General features: G+C 40.5%; 1 protein-coding gene across 1 annotated transcript in view; it reads left to right on the top strand.

Annotated features, from left to right (window-relative positions):
- Positions 1 to 12,815, top strand: part of PCSK1 (proprotein convertase subtilisin/kexin type 1) — a 39,491-nt gene that overhangs the window by 15,331 nt on the left and 11,345 nt on the right. Inside the window, exons 7-9 of the mRNA XM_036410381.2 lie at positions 2,708 to 2,880; positions 4,108 to 4,320; positions 6,947 to 7,047. Coding sequence (XP_036266274.1) covers positions 2,708 to 2,880; positions 4,108 to 4,320; positions 6,947 to 7,047 — 487 coding nt within the window. The remainder of the gene's footprint in view (positions 1 to 2,707; positions 2,881 to 4,107; positions 4,321 to 6,946; positions 7,048 to 12,815) is intronic.

Below are 12,815 nucleotides of genomic sequence, written 5' to 3'. Positions count from 1 at the left end.
TTTATTGATTTCAGAGAGTAAGTGAGAGGGCATAAGAAAAACATTAATGACGAGAGAGAATCATTGATTTTGCCTCCTGCATGCCCCCTACCGCAATCGAGGCATATGCTCTGACAAGAAGTCGAACTGTGACCTCCTGGTTCATATGTCAATGCTTAACCACGAGCCACACCAGCCAGCCTAGTTTTGCACTTTAACTTGCATCTTGCATTACTTGGTGTAATTGAGGTGGGGAGAGGGCTTTCAATAACCTGAGGAAGAAATGGACTCCATACAAAATGTGCTGTAGAACTTGGATGCGATGTGCAAATGAATTAATAGATCTGGATTCCTAGAAAATGATAGCTGAATACAGGCCAATACATATGGGGAGGGAGTTTGATATGTTGAATAGCTTTTAAAACAAATATAATTTTCTCTGTTTTCTGATTTAGAAGGCTTTCTTATTGTGTGCTTATTCAGGGAAGAAGAGGGGGAAGAAATTCAGGCAAAAATTTCCCTGCCTCTGCATTCTGCAGTTCTTCACTTCATGGCAAAGAACAGTTTTTAAAAATAAAAAGAATACATGCTTGTTATATTAAGAAGCCAAAGGTTATTTTCCATAGCAAGAATTTAGAATCTCTAGTTGTTTGAGTCATTGTTTTTGTGGGAAAACATGGTAGGTTTCATCAAGGCAATGAAATAAAGGAACTGCTTACAAGAGTTCAAAGGAAACCAACAAGGACTAACAGATGTAGGCACATGTTACCACCTTTAGGCCTAAAGGAGCAAGTGGAAGGAGTCAGTGGAAACTGGAGAAAGAAAGCTGTGGTCATAGGAGAGAATCATGGTACAGGAGCAATAGCCTTGAGTACAACCACCAAGCTATTTCCAGACAAGAAGGAATCAGGGGAGTGAGTACCGCACTCTTCCCTCACCCCCCAACCTCCTGCTGCTGCCCTCAGTTGGTGGAACCCAGTGGGAAGACAAGAGAACCCATTGATGCAGTTCCTGTGGAAAAGGGTGGTGGAAACTGGATCCGAAAGAGCTCACAGAGACTGTATTCCTTTTTATAAATAAAATAAATATCCATTTTGGCATATATAAAATCTCTCTCCTTAATACAGCACTCATATTTTGTCATTCCTAATTACTTTGACACTAATACCATCAAAGTGCCATGTTAATTTGACAAAAATGAAGAAGTACAGATTATGTAATCACCTAGAAAAAGAATTCACTTTTTAAATCATAGTAAACTAAGTAGCTATAGTTTATGAGAGAATCATCTGATCTCTTTATTTTATGAAGGAGAATCAGAAGCAAGGTTCTCGAGGTAACAGCTTGCAGCAGTGTAGAGCTAAAACACAAGACTTCTCATTCCAAGTCTACGGATTTCCTTCCATTACTCCACCCGTGACAGTCTAGTCCCAAGTGCATTTTTATATAATAATTTTCATTTTTAAGCATCTACTGTATGGCCACCACTTATTCAACAACACACTATAGGCAGTGTATCCTGGAAGTTAACAGGACATAGTTAGGTACTCAAGTCCTGGCTTTCCAATTTCAATCTGTGTGGCCTTGAGCAAGTCACTGTCCATCTCTGACCTCCGTTTCTCCACCTCTACAATGGGGAGCATTATAGGACCCACCTCAAATGGTTGTTGGAAGGATAGATGAGTTTATACACTTAAAGCCTGCAGAATGGTAGCCGCATATAGTATATCATCAATGCATGTGAGCTGTTATTATCCCCACTTTACAGTTGTAGAGAGAAGTTAAGTGGCTTGTTCCAAAATCATGCACCTCAAAATTGAGGAGCTGGAAATTTCCCCCAAATGCATTTTTTTAAACAAAATACATATAACTTCCATGAATCATGCCAATTACGTGTTCTTCTACCTGTGCTCCATTGTAAATTATAGTGTGAAAATCTGAAGCTGTGCGCTCTGTTGCATTATAAGCCTGGAGCCAGGAATAACCAGGTAGCTTCCTGTATCTGTTTAAATTGCTTTTGCCTTCCTGGCACTTGAGTACATGAGTCTGATGATGGTGGCAGCCTGCAGGAAAGCACCAGGAGCTACCGCATCTGCCTGCCTGCTCCTGATGAAAAACGATTCTCCCTCAGGAACAAAATCCCTGGCAATGATTTCATCCTTGAGATTATTTAGAAGAATAGGAAGCATGTTCCTTGAAAATGTTTCTTAGCAAATACATAAAAGAATGGCCTCTGGGTTATTTTTAATCAGTGCTTAGAAACAAGAGTCATTTCCTTATTTGTTAGTTTCCTGTTGTGGTTAGACCTTTGTAAGCTCCACGGTTTCCCGTACAGAGTCATCTGTATGGCACAGGTTGGGCCGCAGCCCTTCGTGGGATAGTCATGAGCAGGTATATCAAAGGAGGGCTGTTTGGGGCCTCGTTCTAAAAGCTACTGTGTCATTTCTAGGTTATTGGAGTAGTGGAGGGAGGTGGGACATTTTGTAATCTGCGCTCACCATGCACATATTTATCTCTAAAAAAACGGGTAAGCGAATTTGTGGAGGCGGTGATTGTATCTTTCTTTTGTGCTGTTAGCAGCAGGCCATAGGCATTTGGGACATCCAGTGGTTATCCTGTTTTTTACTCTTTTGGCAGTCCTTTTAAAAAATAAATACTGAGAGCATTATATGCCATTCTATATGTACATGCTGACATCAACTTACTATTTGTGTGTTTTGCTGTCCAGGCATAAGAATGCTGGATGGCATTGTGACCGATGCTATTGAAGCCAGTTCCATTGGATTCAATCCTGGGCACGTGGACATTTACAGTGCGAGCTGGGGCCCGAATGACGATGGGAAAACAGTGGAGGGGCCTGGTCGGCTAGCCCAGAAGGCGTTTGAATATGGTATTAAACAGGTGAGATGCGTCGCGTACACCCACCTGCAATGACGCCTGACTGTGGCAATGCTGAGAAGGGAAGAACATTTAGCTTATGTGGAAAGAAATGGTTGTCAATTTCTTGCAGTTGCTTATGATTTAAAATGCTTTCAGAGAGCCAAATCATTCTTCAAGAGGGATAAGGGTTGAGATATTTTTCCCCATTTGGGTCTGACATTCAATAGAGATTCATTACTCTTAAAACATATATATACTTTATTTTAATTTTTAATATATTTTATTGATTTTTTTTTTTAAAGAAAGGAAGGGAGAGGGATAGAAAGCTAGAAACATCGATGAGAGAGAAACATCGATCAGCTGCCTCCTGCACACCCCCCACTGGGGATGTGCCCACAACCAATGTACATGCCCTTGACTGGAATCAAACCTGGGACCTTTCAGTCTGCAAACCAACGCTCTATTCACCAAGCCAAACCAGTTTTAGCTAAAACATATACTTTAAAAAAATACTCTGGATTATGTCCTTTCTCATTTTCCTGCTGTTTTGAATTTTCACACCAGATAAATTACACCCAGACTTCTTTCAAATGCTCTGAAAATGCATCCTTAAATATAACGGAGTGCTACTGCCCGCTCTGCACGTGCCTGTGAATGTGTGCAACTTGGGCTTATTGCATTCTCGCCAGTGTTCTGCGGCCTTGTTCTGCACTGGATGAAACAAAAGTAGAAACTCCGGAGAGCACATATTGAAAAATCACAGAAAGAGTAGCCTTGACGAGGTCCATTCAATTGAAGAGTCCCTTTCAATGCAGCTGCAAAGCAGATCTGAATAATGCCGGATTTATTTTGTTCTGTTAGTTAGCCAGAAGATTCAAGCAGAAAGAAGGAGAAAAAGTTCAAAGATTCAAATGTGGTGACATAAAGCAAGGGAAGAGTGAAAAAGATGAGCAAGTGCTCAGGGCCAGATTATGAGTCTGCATAAAAAAGAAAGCAAGCAAGCCCCAATGCTGCCCCATCCCAGAGAGAGCCCAGAGAAAGGACAGGCAGAGCCAGAAGCCCATGGCTTCATAATAGGAAGTCTCACAAGATTCCCAGCATTGAGGAAAAAGACATGATGAAAACCAGATTGAGGTGAAAAAGACCAGGATAACTGTCTCAGCATGTATTTGCTGGGGATTTTGTTGAGATGTGACAGTGACCCCAATAGATGATAATAGATATGATAGATTCAGGTTTTTCTTTCAGGGGAGACAAGGAAAGGGCTCCATCTTCGTCTGGGCATCTGGGAACGGGGGCCGTCAGGGAGATAACTGTGACTGCGACGGGTACACAGACAGCATCTACACCATCTCCATCAGCAGTGCCTCGCAGCAGGGCCTGTCCCCCTGGTACGCAGAGAAGTGCTCCTCCACGCTGGCCACCTCGTACAGCAGCGGGGATTACAGGGACCAGCGAATCGTATGTGGCTTTTGTCTAACTCTCTCTGCTTAGGTAGAAGAGCATGACTTGCATTCGCAAGAATCCTTTGGGCGGTACCTTTGGTAAAATTGATTTGCTTAAGTGTGATGTCTTAATTGGGGAGACTCGTCCTTTGCTCACTTGAAAGGCTGGCATATATTGGGAAGTTTTCTCTCTCGGAGATAATTATGCTTCTGCCTGGAAGATGTTGCCTCTCAGTCATTTTTAAACTGAGCTCTGAGAAGCCACCAGTCAGTCATTACCTACAGCCAAGACTCTAAATGTCCAGTCAGCTTGTGTGATGCCTCCCTAAGAACAGCCTTAAAGGGCATCTCTAGATTGTAGGGGCTTTATCACCCTGTACTTGTTGATCCTTTAATAGCAGGGATGTGGTCTGACTTGCCCTTTAGCAGATGATAAAAATACAGAGCATACACCAGCTATCTCTCCTAAGAATAAACGACCTGCAGGAAAATAACAGGCTGAATTTCCCCTGAGGTGAACTTCTCAGCTTCTGAATAAGCAGCTCAGGAAGGGTATGTGCTCAGAGAGCATCCCCAGCCCACGTGTGGCTGTGCCTTCACTTCCGTGAGTCAGACTGCCAAGGACAATTACTGGATTTTCCTCCGAGGGCAGGATGAGGAAGGGCCACGTGGAGCTTTGAGAACAGAGAGGCTCTTTTAATTTAACAATTTAAAACCCACGTTTAACTTCTGACACAGAAAGAGCCAACTAGCTCTTTTATCATATGGAAGAACAGGTCATTTAGATGACTAGAATTTGAAAAGTCTGTAAAATTCCTGTTAATAGCATCTTAACAAAATTGTCAGGATTACTGTCCCCTTCACACTGGAACACGATTCTGGAATTCTGCCTGCTTCTGTCAATTACTCTAATTTAGACAGTAAAGCTGTGGTCTCAATTGAAAAGCATTTGCCTCCCTCTCGTGCCTGCATCTTCAATTACACAAATAATAGTGATTCTTTTTTTTTTTTTTTAATCTATTTTTTAGACAAGGAAGAGAGAGAAACATCCATGTAAGAGCAAAACATGGATTGGCTGCCTCCTGCATGCCCCCTACCAGGTATCAAGCCCCACAACCCAGGCATGTGCCCTGACAGGGAATTGAACTAATAACCTTTCGGTACACAGAATGACTCCCTCCCTAAGGACTGAGCCACTTCAGCCAGGGCTACCAAGGGATTCTGTATGGCGGGCATACTTTATTGCCTTGGAAAGGAGCATATTAGACATACTTTGCTGTTGTCCCTGTGTGTATCCAAGAGTTGCTTTTGAGAAAATGGTCCGCTATGCAATTCAGAATCACCATTTCACAGACTGTCCCTCCTCTGAGCTGCTCTGCTCTGAAGGAGGAGGCAGAATTTCCATCTTTGTAAAGATCGCTCCTTAGGTAATCTGCCATAGAGACAGATGGTGGATTCTATTTGAGATGGTGGCAATAAATAGCCTTTGTCTTGCGCAAACCTCTTCCTCAGCAGTCATCTCTGGGGGCTCGCTTGCGTCAACAGGTAAAGAGGGCAGCTTTGCTTCTGCAACCCTCTGTGGGGCAGAGCCACCATAACTGGAGAAATTCAGCCGTGCCAAGTGGGAAGCCAAAGGAGGTGATAACAGAACAGATTATTTTTTAATCCTCCCTCCCACACATGGACGTCACCAGCTAAAAACCAGAGAGTGGGAGCTGGGGTGGGTGCCTTGATAGTAATCCTTTAGCTCAACCAGCAGGACTGTGGTTCTTCAGGCAGACCGATTGGAGGTCTCTGGTTTCTTCCCTTCATCTCAGCAACCCTTTCAATTAAGCTAAAATAAGCCTAGATAATTCTTCACATTCAATAATATTGCGTAAAAATGCTTTCATAAGCAGGATCTCATTCCAGCCTCGAAATCTGAGTCAGGAAATGCCAACCTCGTTTTACAGACGGGGAAACCAAGTGCCTTGCCCTTGGGATACATCTACTGAAGAGCAGTTTTAGAATTCAGTGCACTAGGTCTAAGTCTAACACGCTTTCCATTTGGAAAAAGCACCATTTTCATCAATGTGCAGATGTGGACACTAACTCATGGGCATCAAATCATATAAACAGTGAGTGCAAACTACACACTAAACAAGTTTTGAACAAGTAATTCAAGTGGCCAAAGTCAGAATGGCTTTATATTCTTGTACCGAAGAGGCAGTCAAACGTCAATCTGAAGGCAACAGGGAATTTTGCATGAGGCAGAAGTTCTAAATATGCCAGACCAAACACAATGGATCTGATGATTAATGGGCCAGCATGATTCACAGTGATTTTGAAACAGTCCCTTTTTTACAGACAGCGTTTTGTTTGGGAATCTCAGAGCAGAAAATATTCATAGTGGGAGTACTTCATCCCCCCCACAAAAGGCACCCTGATGCCAGAATTATAGACAAGTTGCATGGAGAGGAGAGTGAACTAAAATATCAGCAGATGGCAAGCATCCGTCTGTGGTTTAGAGAAGGAAGCAGGGAATCCAATCAGCTCAGTTTCCTGATCATAACAGATGCGGCCCTCGGTGTGGTTTCCCCCAGGGACAGAATCACACTCCTCACATGTTCTCCCATGTTTCTCTCCCCTCTGGCGCCACACAGACGAGTGCTGACCTGCACAATGACTGTACAGGGACCCACACGGGCACCTCAGCCTCGGCACCCCTGGCTGCCGGCATCTTCGCTCTGGCCCTGGAAGCAAAGTAAGGCCCAGAAAGCTTCTAATCACCAGTACTGAGTCTGTTCTGCCTCTCCCCCTCCTTAATAACATGTATTGTTTTCTGAATACATGGTTATAGTAGAAAACTATAAATAATAAAATAAACTCTCTTCCTGTTAACATCTCAATGCAGATTTAGTACAAACATATCTTACAAAACTGGATCTTCATATATACATTATTTTGTGATGTTTTTAAATCCTCCCTATAATAGGTTAAGAGCATTTTCTCTTGCGTAAATCAAAGTTCCTTGACCTTCAAAAACTCATGGTCTCCTCCAAGTTCTCCCACTCAGCTTCAAGGCCTTCTCACCTCTGTTTATTCCCACCAGAAATACTTTATACAAGTAATTTCTGTGGGTAGTGTTAGGAATGATAAGTTTATAAAATATCCTTTTTTCATATTATATAATCCCAGTATTAGAGGAATGAGAATAAAACAATTTTTTAAATCTTTTTGTAATATCCTATTATATAAATGAAGATTTTATTGAAGTTATCTAATTATGCGTAAACACCCTTGTCCATAAATATTGGTTATCTCTAATAATTTCTGCAGGATAAACACTCCCAGTTGGAATTTCTGGGTAAAAGGGTATGACTGTTTCAATGATTTTACAATAATATATATTGACAAGTTACTGTCTAGAAACACTATAGCATTTTATATTTCCACCAGCATTATATGTGTGAAACCCTTATTAAACCCTTATTAAAGCTACTTTTATTATATTTAAAAGTTTTTGCTATTTTGATACATGCAAATGGTATCTAATCTTCATACACTTTTATTTCATTACTAATGAAGCTCAGTATTTTATATTCTTTGGCCATTTATCATCTGTAATTGCTTGTTTATGGCCTTGATTTGGTTTCATGCCTTAGTTTAGTTTTGTTATTTAGACATTTACCTTTTAATTTTATTTATATATAATTTTAAGTTAATTAAGTTAATATATATATACAGTTACATTTGCCTGTCTTTTTTTTAAGTTTCTTTCCTTTGTTTTTACCCTCAGAAAAATACTTACAACCCCAAACTAGATTAAACATTTATTTATATGTTTCTTTTTATGATTCCTTTACCATATTTAAGTCCTCAATCACCCTGGAATTTATTTTAGTGTATGATGTTAAAAAGGGATTTAACAGCAGTGTTTTCCCCTTATAATAATGACTCAGTAGTCTAATACTTAACACAGAGGGGGAAAATCCAACTGTCTCACACTACTTTTTATTCATTCTAGTGCTGTGGTGAGAAATATGTGTCAGGTCAGGTGCTGTGATTGCATGATCAAGAAAGTGATTAAACTTTAAAATTCCATTACCCTGCCTACCAAGGAGTTTATCTTAGAAGGACATCCATACTCTCTAGAGAAGACAAGGCAGTCCCCTCATGCCATATTCAGTAGATGAGGTTCACAGTAGGAAAGGAGAACACCTGGACTTATGCCACAGCTAGAAGAGCCCAGAAGTTGCTGAGTCTTTGTCTAAGATAGGGGTGTCGAACTCAATCAGAGAAGGGGCCAAAATCTAAAATCCAGCCTAAATCGCGGGCGGAATGGTTTACTGAACAGTCATAAACTGTCATTGTGATGGAAACGCAGCGGAGTGCAGTGATGACAGCGCGGTGCGGGCCACATTGCAAGGCCTGGCGGGACGGATTTGGCCCGAGGGCCTTGTGTTTGACACATGTGGTCTAAGAGGATTAATCCAGAGTAGCTCCCGGAGCCCTGGGGCACCTGTGGAGCTATGATTTAGTCCCAGGTATCTCAGCTATGAGACAGCCACAGTGACTAAGCAAGACAGGCCTAGCAAAGCTCATACCAAGAGTCTACCTACTTGGATGGGCTGGAAAGATGTCTGGTAAGGAAAGAGCAAATCTGGAAAAAGCCTGTACACTGTGCTGCCTGCCATGGCCCCGGTGCAGAGGAAATGTTGAATGGTAGGGAAGTTAATAAGATTGAGGCTGATAAAGGAACATCCTAACTCTCACGTTTTATGAGTCCTCATAAAAGACTCCTTGTCACAAGCAAAGTATTTACTATGTTGCATTAAATATGAATTAGCTGAGCACTGGGAAATGAGGAGAGGAAAGAAGAAAGAATAGTTTCTGGCTCAAATATGTATAGAGGGATTTTCTTCCCTAGAAGAGTGTTTCTCAAATACCAGCTTAGATCATAATCACTTTTGGAGTTTTATGTAGTATGCAGATTCCCATGTCTTATTGCCATCAACTCAGATTCAGAAGTTTCTAGTATTTGGCTTAGGAACTACCATCTTTAATAAGTGTCCTAAGCAGTTTGAATGCTAGTAGTTAGCTTAACTAAATGTTGAGAAACACTGCTATAAAGAGTTAATTTACAACTGTTTGTTTTTTTTCTGCAACCTCATCTAACTGTAATTGTGAAGATGTCCATTCCGGTACTTAATAGGCATAAAAATATAGGAATTCCTTCTATAAATGTCTATGGTACTATTATTGTTATGTAATGAGTATATGTTAGAAAGATGGCAGACAATAACCTCAGTCTTCTATGGTAAGAGCAAAGGAATCAGATTAATTTTTAGTAGAGAACACAAATTTTGTAGTGAAACACTGAATCCCACTGATATGTTTGGAGGTATTAAATAAACAGATGAACCAATCTTTTATTTTCATTAAAGGCTGGAGAAAGGAAAATAAACTTTCAATGTTGCATGAAACCTCCCAATAAACCACATCAAAGAAATCCTTGACCCGGTGGGTTGTGAAATATTGGAAAGTCTCAGATTATGAAATCTTCAACATACTGGACTTACCTAGTTATAATTAGAGGCAGAATAAGGCAGCCTCTAGAACTCTTTCACTTTAGAATTTTGTTTCCAATTACTTTACCTACACCCTTCTAATTGGAAGCAATGCTTAATTTCAGTGTTTAATTCCACAACCCTTATTTTCTATAAACATATCCTTGATTTGCAATCTAATGCAGCTTTAAAATTTTTAATTATTGTGGTGCTGTTGAGCACTAATTAACAAAGGGAGGCTGTCAGGAATGAAATGTACGATTATTAGCAGCTCCTTTTCATTTATGAAATGCAATCACACAAATGAAGAATAACTCTGTTGGGAAAATAGGCTTAATTTTCCAAATTGCATGGCAATGAAACCCCTTGAATATTTTGTACAGAATAGGTAAAAGAAAATTAAAAAAACAACAACAATAAAACATGAAACTAAATGTAAAACAAATGTTCTACTATAGAAATATAGGAAGTCTATGCTTTGTGTTTGATTATCAAGATCCTGCTTTATGCTTCCTTAGTACACTTCCTCATCCCACCCTCCAAACACCTGCTCAGAGAGATGGCGAATAAGAAAGTGGTGATTTGCCCATTGATCACCTTGATAAAAGGCTTTTTACCTAAAACTCCCTTTAAAGGACTGGAAAGATGCAAGAATTTCAGTAAAATGCTTTATAGGACAGAATTAATGTCTACATTAAAAAAACAGCCATTTCTCTTCAACTAGTTAATTATTCCTAAATATGGAATGGTCGAGTTGGAGACATGATGAGGTATTTATGATATTTGGCAGAGAGGGGATCTGAACAGTAAGGAATTCTGGAGATTATTATACTCATCCCTCTATTCTTATAAATGAGTCAACTCAGGACCAGGGAAATAAAGTAACTTGCTTAAAGTCATATAGGTCTTTGATAGTAGATATATTGTAATATGCCTTTTATTACTCCCTATTCTGTCCTCCATGATTTGAAATGACTTCTAATTTTCTTAGTTATATGCTTATGTTCCAACTAATTATTTTAGCTATAACATAGAACTGGTTAGCTTTTTCAAATATGAATATAAAATAATGCTCTACCCTGATATTTTGATTCAGTAGGTTTAGGATGGGACTTGGGAATTTTCAATATTTACAAGTGTCCAGGATGATTATGGTAAAGCAATCTGGAGCCCATGAGAATCATTGAACTGGAGTCTTTCTAAGACCTCCATCAGTCACTCTCTGGCTGATATATTTCTCAGGAGGTTAGCTGATATGAGAGTGAGTCTACTGAACCTCTAGGCATCAGAGTAGCAAATTAAAGCAATAAACCAAAAATCAAAGAGTTAAGCCTTTAATCTCTTACTATGCTGGCAAAGTCTAAAATAAGAGGAACAATGACTACCCTAGTCCATTTCCCCCACCTCCAAGGTATGGTGCCCCAGTTAAGGGTCAGGGGAAGCATCACATTCATGAGGGTATTCTCACTGTTGAGGGAGCCCCCAACCCCAAGGCTCTGGTAGTTATATGGATGGGGGAAAGGGGGCAGAAGGGTGCTTGGGGAAGGCTAGGAGTAAAAAAGTAGAGGGGGGAAAATGTCTTCAAGGTTTCTTCCATTCCCCCCATAAGGAGACCTTAGCAGAGGAAACCTCTGCCCAAGGCCTCAGATAAGGAGACCTAAGAAAGAAGGTGTGAGCCAAAACCAGTTTGGCTCAGTGGTAGAGCGTTGATCTGCAGGCTGAAAGGCCCCGGGTTCGATTCCGGTCAAGGGCATGTACCTTGATTGCGGGCATATCCCCGGTAGGCGGTATGCAAGAGGCAACTGGTCGATGTTTCTCTCTCATCGACGTTTCTAGCTCTCTATTTCTCCCTTCCTCTCTGTAAAAAAATCAATAATATATATATATACAATATATAGAAAGAAAGGAAGGAAGGAAGGAAGGAAGGAAGGAAGGAAGGAAGGAAGGAAGGAAGGAAGGAAGGAAGGAAGGAAGGTGTGGGGGGCTAGGAATGTACATATGGGAAGAGTTTGACCAAGTGGAGGAGCTGAGTCCTTGACTGCAACTCCCTAGAAAGACCTAGACATGGGCTCTGCACCCAGGCTGATGGGGGGAGGAAGCTTCCCTGTGAGGCCTGCCAGGTATCCTTTGCAATACCTACCAGAAGACATTTTAACCAATATACTATTGACTCTAGGGAGAAAACAGCAAACTGAGCCAGATTTCCTGAGGATGATAAGATAGAAACCTTGAACTAATGCTTGATTGACATAATAGACACAATGCAAGTCTCAAAGCTAAGGGAAAACTTGAGATCTTGAAAGACTCTACTGATAAATTGCATTAAGTTTTAAAGTTATATTTGGGGGCTAATTAACATGTGGTCACATTCAATCATTCAGCCAATCAATATTTACTCAGCTTATACTCTCTCTGTGCCTGCAATTCTTCTGAATGCTAGGTACACATCAGAGAACAAGACTGATTAAAATCTCAGCCCTTCTCATGGCTAAATCTAGTAGGGGAGACAGACATTAATGATATGCAAAACAAATGTATTGCCTGGTATGTTAGAAAGTGATAAATACTATAAAATAAAACAGAAGAGTAGGAGAATAATGCTCAGGAGCAAGTGGGAGAACTGAAATTTTACATAGGGTGATGAGGAAAGAAAATATTATCTACATTATAATAGACCTAACAATCCTATGATTATCTTTATATTGTTGCTAAATTAATTGTATCAATACGTCTGGTCTTCTGTTAAACTACTTCTTTGCTCAAAATTTCTCAATGATTCCCCATTGCCCAAACAATAAAGTATAAGTCCTTTACCTGGAAGTCAAAGCCTTCACCGTCTGGCTCAGTATTCCTTATCACCTCTTCCTGCTCCAGCAAGCCAGACTATTCACTGTACTTGAGCCACATCATGTACTTTGCCTCTTCCCCCTCACTCCACCCTCTGAACAGGTTTTGCTCCATT

This window comes from Pipistrellus kuhlii, unplaced genomic scaffold (genome assembly GCF_014108245.1).
Source record: "Pipistrellus kuhlii isolate mPipKuh1 unplaced genomic scaffold, mPipKuh1.p scaffold_m20_p_4, whole genome shotgun sequence".
NCBI lineage: Eukaryota > Metazoa > Chordata > Mammalia > Chiroptera > Vespertilionidae > Pipistrellus > Pipistrellus kuhlii.
The sequence above is the reverse complement of the archived record's forward strand: the minus strand, read 5'-3'. Positions and strand labels throughout refer to the sequence as shown.